The sequence below is a fragment of the Podarcis muralis genome, chromosome 11 (genome assembly GCF_964188315.1).
Source record: "Podarcis muralis chromosome 11, rPodMur119.hap1.1, whole genome shotgun sequence".
Lineage (NCBI taxonomy): Eukaryota > Metazoa > Chordata > Lepidosauria > Squamata > Lacertidae > Podarcis > Podarcis muralis.
In genome coordinates, this window is record NC_135665.1 from 30,770,124 (window position 1) to 30,792,725 (window position 22,602).

Sequence of the window (22,602 nt, forward strand, 5' to 3'; positions counted from 1 at the left end):
TTGCATTGTTATTCAAGAATAAAATATGTCTTAAATGCTCCAGTGTCATTAGAATGTTCTGCCTAGGATACCTAGGATGATTGAACAGTGAAAACCTGGGGAGGGGGGGAATAGGAATGTTTTGCATTTTTTTTTGCATGTTCCTTATGATGATGATTAATGTTACTCTAGATGACTTCAATGTATAAAACAAATACGGTTTAACTAATAAGTTTAACTTTAGATGCTAAAATGAAAGAAATAGGAACCAACTGCATGTCTATATGAATGAATGAGGAACAGGAAAGAATGAGGAAAATAATAGCTGTATTTTAAAGAGCAACTGAAAAGTGTTGGCTTTTCCATGTTACTTCCTTTTATGATGTGCAATAGATTACTCATTAGTCTGCTCCACTTTAAGAGAAGCACCTCCTCTTTTAAGGTAAGAGAACCTTGGTGTTGTACAGGGTGTTGTACAGCTGCCCAGATTTGAGACCCTTTCCTGTGTTTCTCTTCGGGTTTGGGTAGTTAGGCTGAGAACAGGACCTGAGTCACAGTGCTGTATCATTAAGTGTGAATTCTGATGTTTGGTGAGAATGCCACTGCATGAAGTACTACCCATTACATTGCTCTTTTTTGCCTGCTAATCCAGGTCACCTATTAGAATACAGCTTAGAGCCAAAGATTTCACTGCACAAGCAGAACACACCTCAGAATTCAAATATATCTCCACAGCTAAAGTATCACCAGAGGAGCCACATCCCTTGGTGACCTGCTTGGGGGGGGGGGGCTGCAGAGGGGAGAAATTGATGACATTCACAGTCCTTGAAGTCTCAATTCTACCCAGGTTGAATTCATTGAGAACACACTGAAAGTCAAAATAAATAGGCAGACTTCATAGCATGGATGTTTCAAAATTACTTTCAATTACTTTGTGCATTGTTTATCAAAATGACTAAGAGCACTTCTCTATGAGAAGACCAACCCTTTTATTTCTTGTTTGCTAGCGTATGAATTAAGATTGGACCATTATAGGTAGTGAACTTATATTATTGAAAGTTGACGTTGCCACACCATTGCTCTTCTGTATATCTGTATGTACAGTGATAATATTTTTATTTCTCACTTTTTCACAGTGGTTTTTTTGTTTTCCTTTGTTTTGCAAATTTTCCTATTAAATTCCACATTAGTGTGTGTTTAGGCATCTGATGAACAGACAAATTAAGGTAGATCTACATGACTTGCATTAGAAGGTGCTGTTTTCCAGTCTTGTAGTACTAGGCTCTGAGAAAGGTTTGTAGTATGCTCAGCAGACTTTAAAAAAAATACAGTTTGTGCTAATTCCTACTAGGAGAACACTGGTTGACTATTCCCATAAACCCATAAGGGATGTCACCAAAACACAGTGGAGTTATACCCAAAGACAGGTAGACAGGTAGACCAATACTAGTTAATAATTAAACACACACACACAACATAGCTGCAGAAAGTAGAGAAGACAGTACTCCTATGCAAGAGAAAATCTTGTTTTACTAAATGCATTACCACTTCCAAATACACTACTGAAGATCAGTTAAATACTATCTGCATAATAGTCTATACTGGTTGTGTTCTGGGTTTGTTTGTTTTTTAAGTAATTTATTCAGCAAAAGCTTGAATATGTTAGCTTTATAACTTAGTTATTTTAATTATTACTCTCTCTTTTGTAACTAATATATACTTAAATATCTGTGAATGGCCCAGTTTTCCATTATTCAAGAATTCTACACAAACCTCTATGGTAATCCATATTTACAACCATAAGCTACAACAGAACGGAGGTCTCTGCTAAGTCTTTTTCTATGAGACGAATATAAATAGAAATGACTAACTAGCAGATTATGCGTACCTTCTGAAGCTTTAAGAGTACAGCTTGAAAGATCAAAGTGCTTATTGTTTCAAGCTGTAAATTTTTTAACTATGAAATAATGTACTTGCCAATGTATGTTACAGCTTGTTAAGGGGATTGATTTGGTCTGGGTAATAAACTTCATCTCACACAATATGGCAGGAAAGCTTACTTACTGTGTTTTCTTATAAGACAATTTTTTGTTCCTAAAAACATCTGCCAACTGTGTTCAGTAGTCAAAAGAAAAATGTCATGTTTCATAGGATTATATTTCGTTCAAATCCAAGGAAGAACTCAGTGGAAATTTGAATTAAATACAACATTCCATACAAAAGAAAATGTTTCACATGAGATTATTTAATTAAGGCATTGTACATTACCTAATAATATGAAAGTATCTTTTTAAGGAGTCAAATAGCTGAACATACAGTATATACTTTCATGCCTTTAAAATATATTTTTCCTGTGTTTATGGACACATTATTTCATTCAGACCACCAGAGGCTGCTGCTGTTCATACTGGCAAATGTTTATTCTGGAAACATAGCTCCCAAGCCAATAAACTCTAAGCATATTCATTGCTGAACTTAAGTAAAAAAAACTTTGGGATGCAAACTTAGATTAGCCCGAGAGCTTGAACTCATATAGTAGAATGTTTACTTCGAAGAGCTGCACCTCTACATTTTATTCCAAACTTTTTGAAACTCCCCTCAATTTCAGAAAATGTCATGATGCATTGTAGGGGGCTACTATTCAAGAAAAACCAGCTTTGCTTCTTTAGATCCTGGCTGTTATATTTCAGCATAGATTATATGGAACATACAGATACAAATTTTCTTCCATCTGCATGGTATTAGATAAACCTTAAATATAACATTAAGGAACAAATGATGGATGCATGCATATTCCCCAGTTGTGTAACTATAAATTTTATTTTGCATCTGTGAAATTGCAACAATCCTTTAACCTAAGTCTGCTCCTTTTAAATATATTTGATTGCAACTTAATTTTTTTATAAATTCTTCAGTGGATTGTGTAAAAGTTTTCTTCACTGGCAATTAATGCAAAATAAGAATCAATAGGAGGTAAAAGTAAGGAAATCAGCATATAATGTTGGGAAATGTGCTGCAAGCAACCTTTGTCATAACCCTTTAGAACAAACACAGTATTGATGCAATTTTTTAATTAATTTTTTAAAAAAAATGTATGTTCATTTATGAAAAAATCTAATTTTAGGACCTAGAATATAACTTATTTTGATTAGGGGTGGGTGGCATGGGAACAGGGGTGAGAAAAGTCCCCTCCCCCATTTGTTTATCACTAGCTTAGTTGCAAGCTTGATCAGTAGTAATAACAGTAGCAAAGTGAATGGCCTTTTGCCATGTATCTAGATGAATGAAATACCTATGTGCTAGTATGAAACTTTTTAAATAGGAGAAAAGGATGAGAGAGAGCAGCTTTCTTAACAGAAGGTGACAACAGGAGGAATGGCAGCAGGAAAGCTCTGCAAGAACACAGCATTTCTGCTCATTGTGCTATTAAGCTTGCATTATACTCTTTAATAGGGTCCTCTCCTTCCTCTTGGAATATACATAGTCTCATATTTTCTTTGAGAGACCAAGTTGTCATAGAAAAATATTGACTATTCTTTAAGTACTTCTGTAAATTCTTCCCTAACCCTTTCCCATTCCCCCAATATTTTTAGGAGATGGTTTTTAGTGGAGTGACCATAGCTCAGCGGGGGGCAAATGCTTTATATACTGAAGGTCCCCAAACTCCAGTATCTTAAGTTAAAAGGATCTGGTAGCAAGTGAGGCAAAAACCTCTGCCTGGAATCCTGGAGAGCTGCTGGCACTCTGAGTAGGTAATATTGGTCTGCCCTGAAATAAGACAGTTGATTATTATGCAGTCCTATACACAATTGGGACCAGATAGCTAAAAGAGTGCCTCTTTGGGGCCCAGACACAAAGGAGTCATGGTGAGGGGCACAGTCAACAAATCAATACCAGGAGATAAGAGTTGGATTCACATTGGCCACAAGATGGAAAGGTTTGGCACAGGCATTGGGCATGTATACAGTGATCAACAAGCCCACTTGCTGGTGGATCAGGAATTGGGGGTAACCAAATTTATGGCACGAATCACATCTGGAGAATCATTCTGGTCACTAGGAGGGGATGCCAGGGCCCCTTCAGCCCCTGAATGGGCATCTGAACAGAAGCGCTGCCCTCCAAGATCCCTTAGGAGGACCCCACTTTGGAGCACAGGGGCAGCACTCAACCAGCTCCCCTAAGGATCCAGCCCAATGCTTCTTCCATTTTATAACTGTGGCAATTGCTATGAGGTAGGCAAAATCTACAGATGTAGCCCAATTTGTCAGCAGGGAACACCCTCATAGCAAGGTATGCAAGCTAGGTTGTCAACCCACTTTCAGAACAGTCCTGGAAACCTGTAAAAGAGGGAGGGTTGGAAGGAAAGCTCAGCAAGAACTGTGATGCTTATGACACTGCAGCTCACCCTTTTAAACCCTTCAGAGCAGACCTAAGTAGCTCCAAAGCTACGTCCACTGGGAGCCTGCTGATTGGCTCCCAGGGTCTTGTAAGATCTCTCACCAGTACAGCCACACAGGGCAGGAAACTGTCTCCAAACCCAGAAAAGGCAGTGTAGGGCTACACATGTCGCTCCCTGCACCAGGTAAGGGGGAATGGAATTTCTTCTGCATACCCAACCATCACTGCATTCTGCAAGAGAGGGTATCCTGCAGATAGCAGGAGGTGCATTCTGCATGATGTCAGAATTGGTCCTTTTGAGTGGTAGCTCTTACCCTTCGAAAATTTCTCCCATTACATATCAGGCAGTTACCTTCTTTGTCTTTTTGGCCCCTGTTGAAGATGTTCCTCTTTCAACCAAGTTTTCCTAAAATCTTTATCCAAGCTGGTATCTGGATTGGATTGGATTGGATTTGTTGTTGTTGAATTGCTGTATGCAATGGTGTTTTTAAACTGTTTTTATATTTATAATTGCTTTTTAAAGAATTACTTAGATATATGCAGTTGTTTTTACTGTTTTTATATATGTAACTGCTTTGTGTATGTTATATTGTAAATTGCTTAGGGATGCCCCATAAATGAAATAAATCATCATCATCATCATCTTCATCATCTTGGGATAAGTCTTATGGAACTCCTTTGACTTAATTATGATTAGACATACATAGAATTCAAGTTCAAAATAAGCAGCATGAGTACATTATTGTGATAATGTATACGAAATACAGAGGCAGCCCATGTGGGTTCCTCCATATATTATTGAACTACAACTCCTATCACCTCTGACCATTGATTATGTTTGCTGGGTTGGATAACAGTTGTAGTCCAGCATCATCAGAGGGCCATAGATTCCCCAACCCTGGTTTAGATGGAATGAAAGAGGAATATTTGCAACCGGTGGTTAATATGCTGATTCTAAATTACCTGTGGCTCCCATCACAAATGTTTTCCTCAGCTCCTGGATATTAGGTTTATCTGATCATTTTTTTAAAAAATGCTTGTGCAATGCAATTTTTCAAAACAACAGCTTTTATGCACTAATAATCTGAATTTATTTGAAATCCATACAGTGACACCTCTGGTTACATATGCTTCAGGTTACAGACGCTTCAGGTTACAGACTCCGCTAACCCAGATATAGTACCTCGGGTTAAGAACTTTGCTTCAGGATGAGAACAGAAATTGCACGGCGGCAATGGGAGGCCCCACTAGCTAAAGTGGTACCTCAGGTTAAGAAAAGTTTCAGGTTAAGAACGAACCTCCCGAACGAATTAAGTTCTTAACCCGAGGTACCACTGTATGCACAAGAGTGGCAGTTCTGAAAAATGTTGATTCATAACTGCTTTCTGTTATACTGCAAAGTGAACAGACTTGCTTCAGCTAGCATCATGTGATAGGGGAATAAAATAGGCTAGGAATTGGTTCTGAATAGTGCAGCAAGAAGTTTTTTAGAGTGTTAGTCCTGGCAGGGTTAGGAATGCAATTTGCACTCTGCTTTAGGCAACAAAATGTCTTGGGCCAACACTGGCCATCACACAATCTTTCTGATTTATAGTGGATAGCCTCTGTGTCTCATGTTCAGAGAAGCGGTTTACAGATGAGGAACTATTAGGTACTAGTTATTAAAAGTTGTTTCCTCAAAATAGGTAGAAAAATATGCCAAACATATTTTCCCAAATACAGTTTCCCCCTCCAAAGTCCAGTTCTTTACAAAGATTATAAATGGCTGGATAAAATGTCAGGGTTATAGATCCCTTTGTGGATCCCAACCACTGTATCTAATCAGATTTATTGCAACAAATCTACAAAAACAAATTTGATCGTTTTAAGTTTTTTCCAAAGAAGACTTGTTGGTCACATTTTGTCTACCAGCTTTTGTAAAGAAGGATGATTAGGAAGGACTCTGCTTCATAAATGTAGGTAGCAGAGATACATGAACTCAATTTTGATAATTCTATAGCTGTTCACTCTTTACTACTAAATAGCCCATCTTCATCTATGGATGAGTCACCTGCTGACAATTTTTATTCTGTAATCTCTGATAAATATTATTATTATTATTGAATTACTTAAACAATCTTTATGGCTTTTAATCCATTGAGAGCTCTGAAGGCAAAGGTGACAAATCAGTCTAGAAATGACAGGAGATTCTGCTATACAGAGTTTCTTATTTCCCAGTTATCTGTTTATATCTGACTACATTTTAAGCCAGCTTGCAGATATTTACTTTTTCGTACATGCTTTGAGGCCTTTTCTTCGTTTTTGAAACAGCATTCCTTTTTAAGTGTGCAAGGAACAATACTCCACAGAGTCATGAAATCTCTCAGGGAAACTTTTAATCCTATTTTTTCCTGTTTTCATTTAAATTGGCCACTTAAATAGTTGTTCGCAATGACTGCATCACTTTAGTTGACCCTCATCATACAGCTTTTTGAAGCTTCTCTGACAGAAGTGGTAATGAAGTTTGTTTTCATTTAAAACAATCTAATTGAGATTCAATTCATTATATTTCCCCAAGGACTACTAAAAGAACAAGAATTATAGCAGTTATATGCTAAACCAAAGCACTGTGGTGGCAGAAGTTTTATCACTGGATTCCTATCCATTGGATATTGTAATGTTCCTTGTGTCACTGGGTCAGCTAGACAGGGGCAACAAATATTACTGGCACAATTTCATATACATAAATAATTCTGCTAGCTAAGTATCTGTCTGATGCTTTCTTAAGAATTTGTGTATATATGCTTGGCTAAAATACCCAGTCAAACTTTTTTTTTAAAAAAAATGTTAACCCTCAAATAGCTTTGGATTCTGGTGCTTCTACACCAGGGGTCAGCAAACTTTTCCAGCAGGGGAAAGTTCCACTGTCCCTCAGATCTTGTGGGGGGCTGGACTATATTTTGAAGGGAAAAAATGAACGAATTCCTATGCTCCACAAATAACCCAGAGATGCATTTTAAGTAAAAGCACACAATTCTACTCATGTAAAAACACACTGATTCCCGGACCGTCCATGGGCCGGATTTAGAAGGTGATTGGACGGATCCGACCCCCGGGCCTTAGTTTGCCTACCCATGTTCTACACACTTCTTCATTCACTCAGAGTAGTGCTAAATGCATTAATAATGCTCCATGTCTCTTAAGGTCAAAAGGGTCAATGGGGGGTCTCTTTTTTAAAAAACAACCAACAACCTTGCCATGCTGTTCCTTGGCATAAACACGCCACTGTAATGGACACTGCAGGGTTTACTTTCCTTAATCCAAACTGAAATGCATTTTCTTTAGTCAAGTAAGCGTTTTAGTATTGTGGAAATATTTATTCCATTGAGATTCCCCAATAGAGGGCACTGCTGGGAATGAAATTACTGCATAACCTAATCAAGATTCTAGTTTAAATACAAGAATGAAAATAACCTGCTTTGAATATTTTGAATGGTTTTGTAACTTGTATTTTAAATGTATCAAACAGGCTGTTCAGAAAGAGTGAAATGCTTTTGTAGTCAGATCTTGTTTCAGTGTAAGTGGCAATGGTTTTAAAGTTGATCATCTGAATAATGATAATTTAAACACCGGAGATGGTGGGTTTGTTTCCACAGAAGAGACTAGAGTTTTCACTCTTTCTATGATATCACATCAATAATTCTATTTAGTATTCCATTAAAAAATTCCTAGTTTGCAGTATACGTATTCAGCCACTGTTAAATTTTATACAAGTTAATAAAGCGCTATTCCAAGTAAATAGCTGCAGCTATTAAATTCTTTTAGAAGTCATCATTAAACATAAACTATTTATGTTGTTAAGCTCCATATATACATGTAGGTCCCAGTTTCTGAGTACAATGCATTCTTGGTAAATAAGGTGAGTGTTAACATAACGAGCTAATTATTTCTATTATTTCCTATGGGAACATTTCTAATCCATGCTTTCTTCCTCCATGCTTTCTGCCTGAAACTGCTGGAGCCAATCAGCAAAAGCCAAACAAAGTAAAAATTGGTCTGTCCAGTCTCTCCTGCTCCCTGATTTGTCCAGTTTTCCTAGGATAGATATTAAAATAGCCATCCTATAATTCCCAGGATTTCTCCCTGGATTTTTTTTTTTTTAAATCGGTCTTACATTGGCTACTTCCCAGTCCTGAGGTATAGAAACTGATATTAGGGATATGGTCACCCCCCCTTTTTTGAAGAAGAAGAAGAAAAGCAATTTCATATTTGAGTTCTTTGATAACTCTGAAGTGGGTGCCATCTGGACCCAGCAATTTGTTACTTTTTATTTTGTCTATGAACCCTAAAACTTCATCTCTGATCACTACTATTTGCCTCAGTTCTTCAAGTACATCTCCTACAAAAGTTTGTTCAGGCAATGGGATCTGTCCTATATCTTCCATTGTGGAGACAGAGAATCCATTCAGCTTCTCTGCAATCGTTGCAACCTTCATGCTAGGCAAGGAATTCACTTTGCAACCTGTATGCCCATCACACACCCATCTGTCTGTGCCATCTGCCACTGGAGAAGTATCAATGACACAAGAAGGATAGCTTGTACTGAGTTACGTCTGGTAGTGTTGACTTTGGGGCAAATATTGGGGGGGAAAGCTCAACAACTTTTGTGTCCAAAATTTCACTTTTTGAAATATGGCGACCCTACGTTATTCCAACAGGGAAATAGTAATACATGTGACAGACAGTGCAAAGCAATGAAAAGACCATCCCTGCTGGCATTCTAAACAGGTTCACCAGCTGGTGAACTTGATTGATTAGATGTCCTCTAGAAAGGTATGTGGAAAACATTTCAATATAATTTTTCCCAAACACTGCAAAATATCATTCTGAAAATATCAAGCATAGCCGGAACTAGGCATAATTTCCTACTGGCATCCTGGGGTCATTGGGTTGGGCTCGGGCTCCTCCCATGCTGACAGAGGCAGGAGAAAAATCTTGTTGGGACATAGGCAGCTCCTGATTGGACAAAGCAGTCTTCTCTGCTACGGATACTATTTTGCCTACTTCTATCAGGCTAATTTCCTTATTTTTTCCCCTCAATACTGATCTTTCTCTGCTTTTTCTTACTCCTTCACTATATCTGTTTATTATATCTTTTTATTAAGAAACTGCTCCTGGGCTCCCTTCCTTTACAATGGCTGTCTCCCACCCTTTCTCAATCATACTCCCCTTCCCCTGTTTGAACTTTGAGCCTTTGCCCCCTAAAAAAGCTCTAGTGACTTCAACCTTCCTCTTCAGTACTTACCTGTGGCAGGGACTACTGGGAAGCAAGTTACAAGTCGGATTGCTTGCATGCCCCCTCCTTCCTTTGAATTTTGCACACTCTTCTCTCCCCAAAAAACTTCTTCACCTCAAAGCTAGTGCTATCCCTCCTTTCTCACTTCTGGTCACAGACAGGGACTTCTGGGACTCAACTCAGCAAGGAATTTCTTGGCGAATTTTTGCAGCTTGCCTGTCCCAGCAAGGGATTACTGGGCAATTTTTTTGCTGCTTGTCTGTCACAGTCTGTGGCCTCCCAGCTAGACCAAAGCAGCCTGCTGGTTTTCTGCTCACAGCCTGCTTCCTGCTCCCTCTCACTGTGCTTGCAACACTGGTGAACTTTATCAAAGGAGTGTGGATCTCCTCCCTGCACAAATGTTGGTGGAGCAGCAGATCCCTATGCCAGCAGCCCCTGCAGCAACAGCAATAGCCCACAAGGCCAAACAGAAGAAAAACACTAGTGGAAGTGGTAAGGCAGTAGGCGGCTAGACGAAAGAAGGTGGAGAATAGGATACAGCACATGCACATACACACAAGCACATACAGTGAGTGCCTTCAGGATCCTTAAATTCAATTTAGTACCGGCTATGCCAAACACACGCTATGTCTTTGCAACCCCCAAAAGAGAAAATTAGTTTGGGTAAGGCTTAAACGTAGGATTGTATCAAAAGAAAAGCTTGCAGATTATAGAAGTTGCCTTTCTCATCTCCCCTCCAAACAGAAGCCTCTTTTTGGGGTGAAGGGTGTGCTGAATGAAGAGGACTCAAGGAGAGGAAGGATTCTCCAATATCAAATGGAGGCCCTTCCATGAGTTATTGGGGTTCCCCCTTTTTTCCTCAACCATCTGCAATACAACACTCTCAATTTTATTCTTGCCACCTAAAATTTGTTTTTACTCAATTTTATTGCAGCAGCTCCACTCTTTGGGACAGTTTAGGATGCTGCAAATGTTAATGTTGCATTCATAGCCTCTATGAAAAACCCACCTACTTTAAGTTTCCTTTCAGCACAGATTTACTGAGGTTTACTGCAGATTCCTAAGAAGGTGGTAGAACACAGAATGACAGAGTCCTCAGACTTCTCCAAATTACTCTGTCTGATTTTCATCAAAAGTATGGTGTGTTAATCCCTCCCTTCCTTGAATGCTATGGTCCTGATCTTGACCTCTTCCCTCGCTTCCATAGCTGCAATTTTAAAAAAATGTATAATAAGCTGAATGATTTTTAAAAACATATATTTACTTTAAACTTAAATAACTGAAAACTTGAAAGAATGCATGGAATATCCTTTTAGTTGCTTTTAGTAGGTAGTTCCTCTCTCACACCCACCCACCCACACCAGCTATGCATGGCTTGTGCTGGTTAGGATTTGCTCCCAATCTTCCAGCTAGGTCAACCAAAAAAATTAAGATATGATAGAGGGTCAGTAGAAGAAATTCATATCAAAACAACTACTCACCATGTCATTATGACAACCGGCTGTAACAAATGTGCTTCTGTTTTAACTTATGACGATTAATTGCTTTAAGTAATTTAATCTGACAGTGGCAGGATGTTGAAAGACTTGTGAAGATGTCATAAAAGCGACCTTTCTGCCCATGTGCAACCAAAAGCCATTTTTAACAAGGAGTCTCAGAAAGAGTGCAACTTCTTTTGTACTTTGTTAATTAGTTATTGATTTGAAACAATGCACTACAAAATATTGTCAGATTAGCTAGGCGCCAACAAGGTCACAGTGTGACAGTCTAGTCATGATAATCTTTGAGTGTATGAGTTGTTGTTTTTTGTGAATCCTTTTGTTCTTCCATCCTGAGAGTTAAATTCTCTCATTATGAGGCTTATACTCCTGGAAGAATATTATGCAGCCTAGAGGCCTGTAATTTAAATGCTTACGTTTTGTAATCTAAAGAAAATCATACCATGTTAAAGTTATTATATGTCACTTTATTAGTGGTCTTTAGTTTTCTGTGTTAGTCATTCTTCTGTTGTACTTCATGTGGAATATGAGCAGGAGTGACAGTGAATTGTGGGGCTGTGTGGAATCCAAATATGAAAATAGCTGACCAATATATAGTCAAAATGTTTTTATACACAGCTATTTAGAATCCATTGTTTCTTGTAGAAGGATAAAGATGAAATGGGAAATTGTGGTAATTGGAGACCTATGTGTTTTAATTGCTGCATACTGTGATGGGAGGAGGGAAGGGGCTTTGAATGCAAGCAAAAGGCTCGTGCATATTGTGGCTTATTAAGATGAGGTATGATTGTGACATTTAAATTGGGAATTTCATAGCGCATGCTTCTTGCTTGTTTCCTCAGTGTAGCGGGTGTGTGATATCATAGGACTAGTTGTTCTCCTTAGCGGACTCCACCTCTTAGAACCTTCCTTTGGGAGAACAGTCCATTTATTCCTACTCTCTGCTTCCTGTTCTTTAATTAATAACCCATAAGAAGATTTCTTTTCTTATTCCAAGACTGCTTAGTTTACTCAGAGGTTTGTGGTGAGGAACCTTATTTAAAGTTCTTTGAAAGTCTAAGGACACCATCTTGACTGGACCATCCCTATATGTATACTTTTTGACACTCTTAAAGAACTCTAAAAAGTTGGTGAGATGGGATGTTTCTTTTGGAAGCCATGCAGGTTCTGCTTCCTCAGGACTTGTTCTCCTCTGTGGTCAGTAATCCTATTTTTCATAATGTGTTCCACCAGTTCTCCCAGAGCAGATGTTAAGCTAACCAGTCAATAATTATAATTTACGAATTCATCTCTGTATCCTTCCTTTTTTAAAAATAAAAAATAGTGTTATGTTTTCTACTTTCCAATCCTTTGTTATGGAGACTGATCTTAGGGACAAGACAAGTTACATATTTTTGTTAGAAGATTGGCAATCTCACATTTGAGTTATTTAAGAACTCTCAAGTGGATGCCACCCTATGATTTCTCTGTTTTTAAAACAATTTGTCAGCAAGGCCTTGAACTTTGTCTCTTGACACCACTATTTGCCTCAGTTCCTCAGACTCTCTTTCTGAGAAAGCTAGTTCACAGGGATCTTCTGCTGTGAAGACAGAGGTAAAGAATTAATCAAGCTTCTATGCAACCTCCTTTTTCCTCCTTTAGCACACCTTTGCCTCCCTTGTGGTCCATAGGTCCAACAGCCAGTTTCCTGTTTTTAATGTATTTAAATAATTTTTGTTGGTCTGAATATTGTAACAATGTGCTCATTGAGGCCTTTTTTTTGCATTCCTTCTTGTCTCTGCCATTTGGGGAGATGCATGTGCTCTAGGAGAGGTTTATTTCAGCCCCATAAGCAACATCCCGACTGTAAGTTAGGTGGGCATGGAAGAAGCAGCATTTTTTTCTGAAGTGGAATGAGCCAAAATGTGCTGTAGAGGAAACGGATTTTATTACTTTATATTGCTGTATATCATAATTCAATTCCATTTCATGCAAAGTTACTCTATTACTGTTTGACAGTGTTTATATATAACCTATTGCAACATTATGTGCAATGTGTTGGCATGTAGTGACATTTGGAAAGAATATACACTTAGAACAATTTTTAATGAGTAGGAAGGTTTTATGTAAAATAAAACCTGCTTAGTTTCTAAAATTATCCTAGGGTGACCTTTAGCATATGGTTTGGTAATAAAAGATGTGTGTTGAGCATTAACCTTTGCTTCACCTATCCTCTGCCAAAGTCCTCTGAAATTTCCAAAAGTTAGAATGCTGAAATAATTTTTTGTTCCCTGGATCACAAATAGACCCAAGGAAGTCTGACACTCAGTGCTTCAATAATTATAAGTACATTGTGCTTCCATTCTACAGTATTATTTACAGAGAGGACAACTGGCTGCTGATAGCATTCATTACTTTCCCACAGTGATGGGCAACTTTTTCAACTGTGTGGGCTCATTTGAAATACATTATGAAGATAACAGCTGGCCTGCATATTGAATATCATATAATTCACATAGTGTGGGTTTTTTGTGCTTTTGCAAGCATGATGGAAACTACATTTGAAGTGCAATCTCATGTATGTTTCCTCAGAAATAAGTGTTTAATACCAGTTCTTCCCTAATTAGTGAACTTCGGCTGTATTTCACTTTAAAAATAATATTTTTGTTTATAATGGTGGTTTTACAACGCTGACAAAATCTACCTCACACATGATTACCTACATTCAGCTAAAGCCTTATGCACTCTGGCAGCAAGTATCATGTCCCGTCATCTTGACACACGTTCTACCTGCTGAAAAACTTGAATCAAGACTGCTTGTATGTTAAAATTACTGATCCAGTAATCACAGTATTATTATTTCTATAATGCCATCAGTAAGCACAGAGCTTTACAGAGTACAAGACGGCAAAACCCTGGTCTGAGGAGCTCACAATTTAAGGAAAATTCTGGGTTGAGAGACTACTCAACAGCCCAGCTCGTTGGGGTACAAGTCTACTGTGGGTCCATGCGGTCAGTAAAAGAAGGAAATTCCAGCCAAGCAATTTTGGAGCAAAACAGCAGTCAGTAGACTTAGATTCTTTATTGTTGCGCAACAGGTTCAACAGCAGCAAGTGAACCCTGAGCATAGGGTGACATTGACTTTTAAAACTTTCCCACCAAATCCCAGAATACAGTTTGCACAGCATCATAAATGCATCATTGTTACATCACTAACATGTCACAAAAGGGGAGGGTTACACAAGATTAGCATAGACAGATATGTCAGGGCAACACCCAAGTATAAGATAAGCATAGGCAAACATGTCTTAAGTACCCACCACCCAAAAGTGCATGTCTTTTGCATGTCTGGAGCCTGAGGCAAGTCTGGTGATGAGATTTGGCTTCCCTTGGAGATCAATGAGCCCAGCAATTGTCACCTCTGGGCATTTCCTCAGGTAGGAGGTGTGTATACATGTCTTCAAGCTTGGGGAGGTGGCAGGGGAAAGAGTCCTTTTTCCAAGGGCAAAATGGTGTTGGAATGGAGGAACTTGGCAAAGGGGTTTATTTTATATGATTCATAAAGCTATGTATCTTCCCTGAGCTGTCAAGTCAAAAGGATACATTCAGGCATAATATTTGTAACATTTAACAACTTTAAAGATGTGAGGACCCCCCCCCCCCGTAATTTCAGTAACAATATATTTCTGCCGAAGGTTCTGGTAGCTATGCTGGATCCAGTGCAATCTCATCTCTACCTACCCACCTATGAGTCCTGTCAAGAGCTTTTCTTAGCCACTAACTAGCCCAGCTATTACATACAGGGAAAAGCTTTGCAATGCTTTTGTGTTTCTCTATGCCAGCTCCACTTTTAAGAGGGACTAGGCTTGTCCTATCACCTTTCTGAGCAGGACACTGAAATACAGGGTCTTGGCAGTGGTTTTTAATGTCTGAATGTCATCCATCACTTGCATGTCTTTAGGCTGGAACTGCCGTTGATCATGGCTGCAACCTTTCTAAATATAGTGGTACCTCGGGTTAAGTACTTAATTCGTTCCGGAGGTCCGTTCTTAACCTTTAGCTAATGGGGCCTCCTGCTACCGCTGCACCGCCGGAGCACGATTTCTGTTCTCATTCTTTGATTCCTTGTTCTCTCCCCCTAAGTTTGTCACGGGTAATAGTTGTGTCTTGGCTTCATTTCTTATTTTGCTGACTTCTCATATCTAATCTATATAGCAAGGTTCAGAAAGCGGAGACACTCCAGACGTTACTGGACTACAGCTCCCAATTATCTCTTAACGGTTGCTATACTGAGTGGAGTTGGTGGGGGGAATCTAACAACATCTGGAGGACCCCAGGTTCTTCCTGCACCCCACTATATATAATTAGCCACATCAAAGCAGCTCTTGTTACCATTTAGTCCAGCATTCTGGCTCTAAAACAAGACAGATCAGGTGTCTGGAACCCCACTATCTGATCAGGATCGTGATAGTCATCCACATATATAATTTTTGTCCCAAGCATCTGATGATCATAGGTACACTGCATGGATGCTTGATTTAACATTTGTGGCAGTCATGAATAAATTAATTTGTCCAAGCATTTTCTGAGCACTTATACTACCTGGTAACATTTCACACTAAATCTTAGGTACCTGTTCATGGATTTCATGTTCTTCATAGACCTGCATTCTGCTCACGTCTGACATCTGCTCATCAGGCCACTCTTAAATTGCTCTGCCTTGCCTTCTATAAAGTGCCCTTGTTCCAACTGCCCTGTTTTCCTCCATGATTGTTGGTGATACACCCTATTTGAACTGGTACTACAGCTCTCCATTATGTTTATTCTATTCTTATTCTGTGTCAAACAGGACTGAAAAATACCAGTGGGATCAATAACTTAGTTACACTGAATAGCAGACTAGAATAGTAATGATTAACACATTGGTGACAATTCTCAATTCAAGGGGCATCCAGAGCAGAAGGTGCAACTATTACAATGCAGCAAATGTCTTATTGGCATTTTACATGGTTAAAGCAAAACTGGTTTTGAACTTTTGAATGAGCTTTGATGAAAAAAGAGATTATGGACAATAACCTGTTTGCTTTATTTGGATAGCATCTATCTGAATATTAAAAATCATCAGTATGTACACTGAGATATTTTATTGCTGGACTCTTGTAATCACAACTTGGTGTTGGTTATATAGGTTTTGTGTTTAAAATACTTAGACTTCTATCTATATAGTTTCTAAAGTAGTGTATTCTGATGAATGAAGCTCGCATTCGGCAAAAATAGTTTCACTTTCCACAGGAAATCCTGCCTAGGCTGAATCAGATGTGTGAAAGGATGACAGATTTCCCACATCCTAATATTCCACATCCTAATATTCCATCCAAAATATGCCTTTACTTCTTCCTGCATTGGTGACCTCTATTGCAAAGTAAAATTTCTGTCTATATCATTTTATGGGGGTTTGTATCCAACAGTTATGTCAGCAGAGATCAGCTTGTGCAACAGACCTTTCTCTTCCCCCATTCAGCCCCCAGCACTTTCCAGAAAACCCTCTCCATGTGTTGAAAGTGAGGCTCCTGAGCAATGGGTGTTGTGTCATGTGTGGCTGTGCTGTGAGGAAGAAATTGCTCAAAATTGAATGGATGGAGCTAAAACCTAAGATACCAAACTTTTTCCTTTTTTAAAGAAAGGCAGCCCTTATTGCCATACACATTGATTTATACACATCAGTATATGTTTCTGGACATGGATAACATGTGCCAGGAAAGCTGTGTTCCCATTGCAAATTGTTGGCATCCAGCAGTTCAGATTAACATTTCAGTACATGGCACTGGGTTACATACATAGAAAAGTAAGAGCGTATGTAAATACAAACTGCATATCTGAAGTCATGCTATAAAAACCAAGAGGTTTAACATGTTGTTGAAACAGTTTCAGTTTGCTTTTCAACTGTGGAAAGGCTGATTTGACTATGGTCTACTTCTTGGGAGAAAGTTCTCTAGTTTTGTATTTTGAAATGATCACGATTGAGCTCCTTGAAAACATTGCAGGATTTCTATCTGCCCAGCAACAGGTTAGCAGAACAAAAAAAGAAAAAAAGAATCGGGATAATTTGGCATCAAAGCAGGAAATATGTGAACCTGTCACTGTAAGCAGTCTCAAAGGGCAAACTGCTTTGCTGGAGCTAATTAACCTTAGGAAATAATTACACAAATATGCAAATGTTGTTTAGATAATTCCATGTGTTATCAGCTCAGGTAGTCCATCATAACTGCAGACCTTGCAGTGCCTAGGTATTAGTATCTGGTGTAGTTGATAAGGCTTTGGTTTCTGCCTGCCTTCAGCTTGGTATTTAAGAATTAATGATGGCAATATTCCATTCATGATTTTAACCTGCATTTTGAAAGCTCCAGAAAACACTGTATATACTGTATGCACACTGCTTATCTGTGGACACTAATGGTTTGATTCATTAAAATGTTATATGCCTCGCTGGTCTTACTTGTCAAACAATGCTGTGTTGTTGTTTTTTTAAACCAGACTAAAATAATATTGCTTAATGTGTAATATAACCCAAACAAGCTGACTATATATGTCTCTAAAATGCCTCATTTTATATACAGTGGTACCTCTGGATGCAAACGGGATCCGTTCCGGAGCCCCGTTCGCATCCTGAAGCGAACGCAACCCGCACCTGCGGGTCGCGATTCGCCACTTCCACGCATGACGTCATTTTGAGCGGTGAAACCCGGAAGTAACACACTCCGTTACTTCCAGGTCACCGCGGAGCGCAACCAGAAAAGGCTTAACCTGAAGCGACTTCAACCCGAGGTATGACTGTACAGAAAATTTTCTTTGAATCTTGCAAAGGTCCTGTTGAAATTATCCTGGTGAAAGCCAGTAAACTTCACAATGGGGTAGTTTCAGTTATATTTTTCTCAAGAATAGGGGATACAAAAATGGGTAGAGAAATGTTTTTCTCACTCATATAAGGGCAGAACCGCTGGTTATCCCATCAAGCTAAATGTTGGGATATTTCAGGGCAGAATTTGCTTCCACAAGCTGGGGTGATGCCTACCAGCTTTAAATGGCGATTAGACAACTTCATAGAAGATTGTGGCTTTCAGTTGCTACTAGCCATAATGGGCTATTTACTACTATGTTGGGTTCTGAATAGGAGATAATAGTAACATTAAAAAATCCATGTTCTTCAGATACTAAAACAATAATCAGCTTGGCCAGCCAAACACTTACCAGAAAAGAAAGGTATTTGTTAGAAAGCAAAAAAGCAAGGTGGGAAGGAAAAGACAAGGTGAGGTGGGCCTGGGCCTTAATATGTAGAGTTCCTTCCTATGTTCCTGCCAAAAATTAAAGCTGAGATTCTCCTCTTTCAAAATAAGTGTTCCTTATTTGCTGCTCTTGTTTAGTATTACTCTTCCCTATTTTATTGTATTCATTAAGCACATATCACTTTGTGCTACTCTGGCATCAAATACAAGGTAAGTGGGGCAAAACTGCACAATTTTCTGCTACAAAATCCTATAAAATTAAGCTCCAAGGCAGATAAGGAAAAGTACCAAATGACAGTATTGTCTATTTTCCCTATTAATTAGGAATTACCAGTTCTCCCTAGCAGCAAAATAAGCAGGTTCTGCTTAGGCCTACCTATACAAAACCAATAATAATAATGTAAATATAATTAAACATGTTGTGTTTAACTGGTATATTTATTAATATCCCACCCTTTTCTGGTATAAATCTTGTGTTCTATAGAACATTCAAAAGTTAGAAATATAAAACCTAATTTTCTGTACACTTTCCCTTAAATAACTAAAGTAATCATTAAATGAATATGCACTGTAGCTTTTAATTTTATGGATTTTATATGTGATCAAATAATCTTTTATTATGTTTTTTTCTTAAATAATCCAAATTTCCCTTATCTTCTGAGTAGTCTTTCATTGAATTTCCAGCTCACTGGATTGACAGGTGCTCAATATCTGATATGTCTGATAATTTTAATAGTTGCTGACAGATAGTAAGATGTACTAATTCTGCCTTCTCCTAGTAAGAGAACTAAAATGAAGATAATAATTAAGAATAAAGCTTTTAAAACTTATCACTGCATTAAATGACTTGTTAAATTCTATTCATAAAGTGTTAACTTGTTTTCCCCCCAAAAAAGAGACATGAGATTTGTCTAATTAGGCAGGAATTTTAAGGTTTTAAACCTTTTGTGAAAAGAACAGGTTCATTAGATTGAACAAGGAAGACAAAGCCAGTAGTTACAGCTGCCTCCTTTCATCCACAAATTAAAATGAATAGGGATGGTTCTACCTTGCATTCTCTATCTCCTATGTCTCATGGGCTTTAGGTAAGGTAGACCCTGCATTACTATTTAGCTTCCCATAGCTGGAATTTAAAATGTTTCTATCAACTTCTCCTTATTTTTCTGCTACAGATTTTGGTAGAACTTGACATTAAGGTTGACCTCAGGCTGCTACCAACACTAATTCTCCTTTTTCCCATAAAGCTCTGGGGCAAGTTTCCTGCATGTTGTTTCCCTAGTCTGGTGATGTAGAGCAGATGATAGGGGTCAGGTGCAGGAAAATACACAGTGCAACGACATCACTATATTAATCATATCATATTATCACAATATAGGTAAATGTTTGTTTCAGTGGGACAGCTATTGAGAGGAATTAGAAGGTCTATGACCATTGTATTTCAGATGTAATAGGTTTTAAATGTTATCTTTAAGTGCATAATACAGAGGAATGTAAAACTAAACAATGATGGCTGAGAAAAGATTAGGGTAGGGTACAAGTTGCAAAATAATTGTGATTATCAGTTTCTTCCTGTTGCCTCTGGTCAGTGTGTTGCAGCTACAGTTCTTCATTCTTCCCACTCTTCTTGTTTGTTCTTTGATTTTTCTCTTCTTTAAAAGCTACTTAAAAGTTAACTTCTTTTGGCTTAGCTATCTCTCTTTTACTTTATATTTCCTTCTGTTTCTTTAAAAAAAGGTCCCTATTTTCTAACATGTGCAAGTTATGATGTTCCATTTTCTTCTTAGTGAATGTACTGCATGTTAGGAAGGGGGTTGTGTGTGTTTAAAGAAGTGTGTGGTGCATATCTGCATATTATTTCTCTCTCTTAAAAAAACCTTTCTTATCCATTGTGTTTCTTGTCTATTTGGATTATAAGCCTCTTGGGCAGGAACTTTTTGTTTACTTTTTTAAAAAGCATCTAGCATATCTCAAGCTCCAAATAAATAAGCATGATCATAATTAGTGTTATCTTCACTTTCTAGGAAAATGGCTCTCCTGAAGAACATGCAATTTACATATGGGACCACTTTATCTCCCAATCAGCCGCTGAAAATGTTTTTTTTGTGGCTCACAGTTATGGTGGACTTGCATTTGTGGAATTGGTGAGTATTGCTGTTTGGTTATTCCTTATTTTCTTTTGTTCACATAGTTGCCAAAGTGTTAGGTATTGTTGTTTTTAAGTATGTGGGCTTAAAACCATATTTCCTTTATATGCTATGGCTATGTTCATTCATATTTTTTTTCTTTTGCTAAGTAAAACAAGGCTGGATAACCTTTTTTGACCCAAGAGCCACGTTGACAGTCAGGCACCCTTAAAAGGCCCACATGCCAGCCGTAGACAAGGCAATGTTTACCTGCATATATATATATGCAGACATGCAGAACTCTATTTCACTCTTTCACACTTTCATTTTTTCACATATACACACATACACATGCAGCCACGCACCCATGCATACAATCTCACACACAAACATACATACATACAAACAAACACAGATGCACACACGCAGCATTTCCATCCATCCAGATCATTCTGTGCAAAGTAAAATATGACACTTCTTCCCACCCTCCAGTCTACCACTGTGCCATAGGGCATAAAAATGCAGGCTTTAATTATTATTATTATTATTATTATTATTATTATTATTATTATTATTATTATTTAAATTTGTATGCCAACCTCCTTCCGAAGATCTCAGGGTAGTTCACAATCTTCCGAACTAGTCATTCCTATATCCACCTCATTTCCAGCCCCTCATTCTTTCCTGCTACTCCAAACATATCACATTTCCTTCTCTTAGGGGGGCAGAAGTGATGGCGAGAAAAATGGTCCTCTCCCCCCAGCTCATTCTCTTTCTTTCCCTCCTCCTTATCCCATCCTAGTCAGGGGACATGGTGTTTTATGGGACAGTTGTTTGTTTAAAGGAACCTTTTGTATTTACATAGGGCGATCAAGGATGGGATAAAAGGACACTACTTCCCCTGTTCTTTTTATACACGCACATTCTCTTGTGAAGGGAAGTGGGGAATGTTGTAGGAGGCTGCTATGGTGATGGCTTTGGATGGCCGAAAAGAAGTAATCGAGATAGGCAGGAAGAATCACTGGACTTCTTCCCTCAGTCCTTGGATTTGTTTGCTACATTTATATCCCACTTTTCTTCCTAGGATCTATGCGTGAACAGAGAGAGGAAGTCCATGGGTTGGGAAACTCGTTTCTTGATTTGAGGGTGGGTCTTGTGAACTCCTGGGATTTGTATTCAAGCTAGGCTCAGTTGAACTTTCACGACACCCATAGCAAGATCCTGCCCTTTATCTCAGACAATATTGGAAGGGCCTCTATTAGAATAATGAGAATCAGAACAACCTGTAACTAGATAGAATAGTGTTTACATTTTTACATTTTGGAATTTTGATCCTACAGGCATCTAGAAAAGTTTTGCCCATTTTAAACGGGGAAAAGGACTGAAAATATCTATATGGCCCTTGGCTCATACAGTTTATTTCTCTTTATCTCAGACCTAATAAAATTAGTCCTTGTAGGAGTGTTAGTAATGTTCTTGCTCCTGAGAATTTGTAATATACTTGCATATCTTGGGATTTCCCCAACCTGCTTATCCCCTCCCTTGTCCATGGATGGTGTTATTTTTACTATGTAAGGATACATACACATTCAGTTTGCTGTTAATATACAGTATAAGATATTGATGGATTAGTATCAGCATTCTCAATCGACATATCTTTTGTTCATGCATTTTGTCTGTGGGTATTTAATGATGTGATATGACTACAGTACTGTGTTTTATTTTTATTGTATGTAAGAATGAATGATAAATATGTGGGCATTTGGCTATTGCAGAAACTGAAATAGAAAGCATACTGGACCATATTGCTTTGTAATTCTTTGAAGTTGTATGGGTCTCACTCCCTTTGGTTTCTATGCGATTGGGGGTGGGGAGCACTCTAGATATGTTGTGAGTGCACTTTATGCACGCTGTAAAGGATTGCCAAGAGTGGCTCCTGTTGCTTTAGCACTTTCTGACTAGCAGCTTTAATGATGTAAAGTAAAACATTGCTCTTTTGTTTTTAGAGAAGATATTAAACATGCATGCGATGATTCCAATATTCAGTTTGGCTTTTTGCAAGTTAT

The 22,602-nt window shown here is 38.3% G+C and overlaps 1 protein-coding gene across 9 annotated transcripts in view; it reads left to right on the plus strand.

Moving 5' to 3' along the window:
* ARB2A (ARB2 cotranscriptional regulator A) overlaps positions 1-22,602 on the plus strand; it is a 221,968-nt gene that overhangs the window by 76,461 nt on the left and 122,905 nt on the right. For 7 of the 9 annotated variants that reach the window (XM_028748346.2, XM_028748350.2, XM_028748354.2 and 4 more), the window contains 2 exons: positions 17,902-17,955; positions 20,435-20,554. In XM_028748346.2, coding sequence (XP_028604179.2) covers positions 17,902-17,955; positions 20,435-20,554 — 174 coding nt within the window. The remainder of the gene's footprint in view (positions 1-17,901; positions 17,956-20,434; positions 20,555-22,602) is intronic. The other 2 variants (XM_028748351.2, XM_028748348.2) reach the window with 1 other exon arrangement.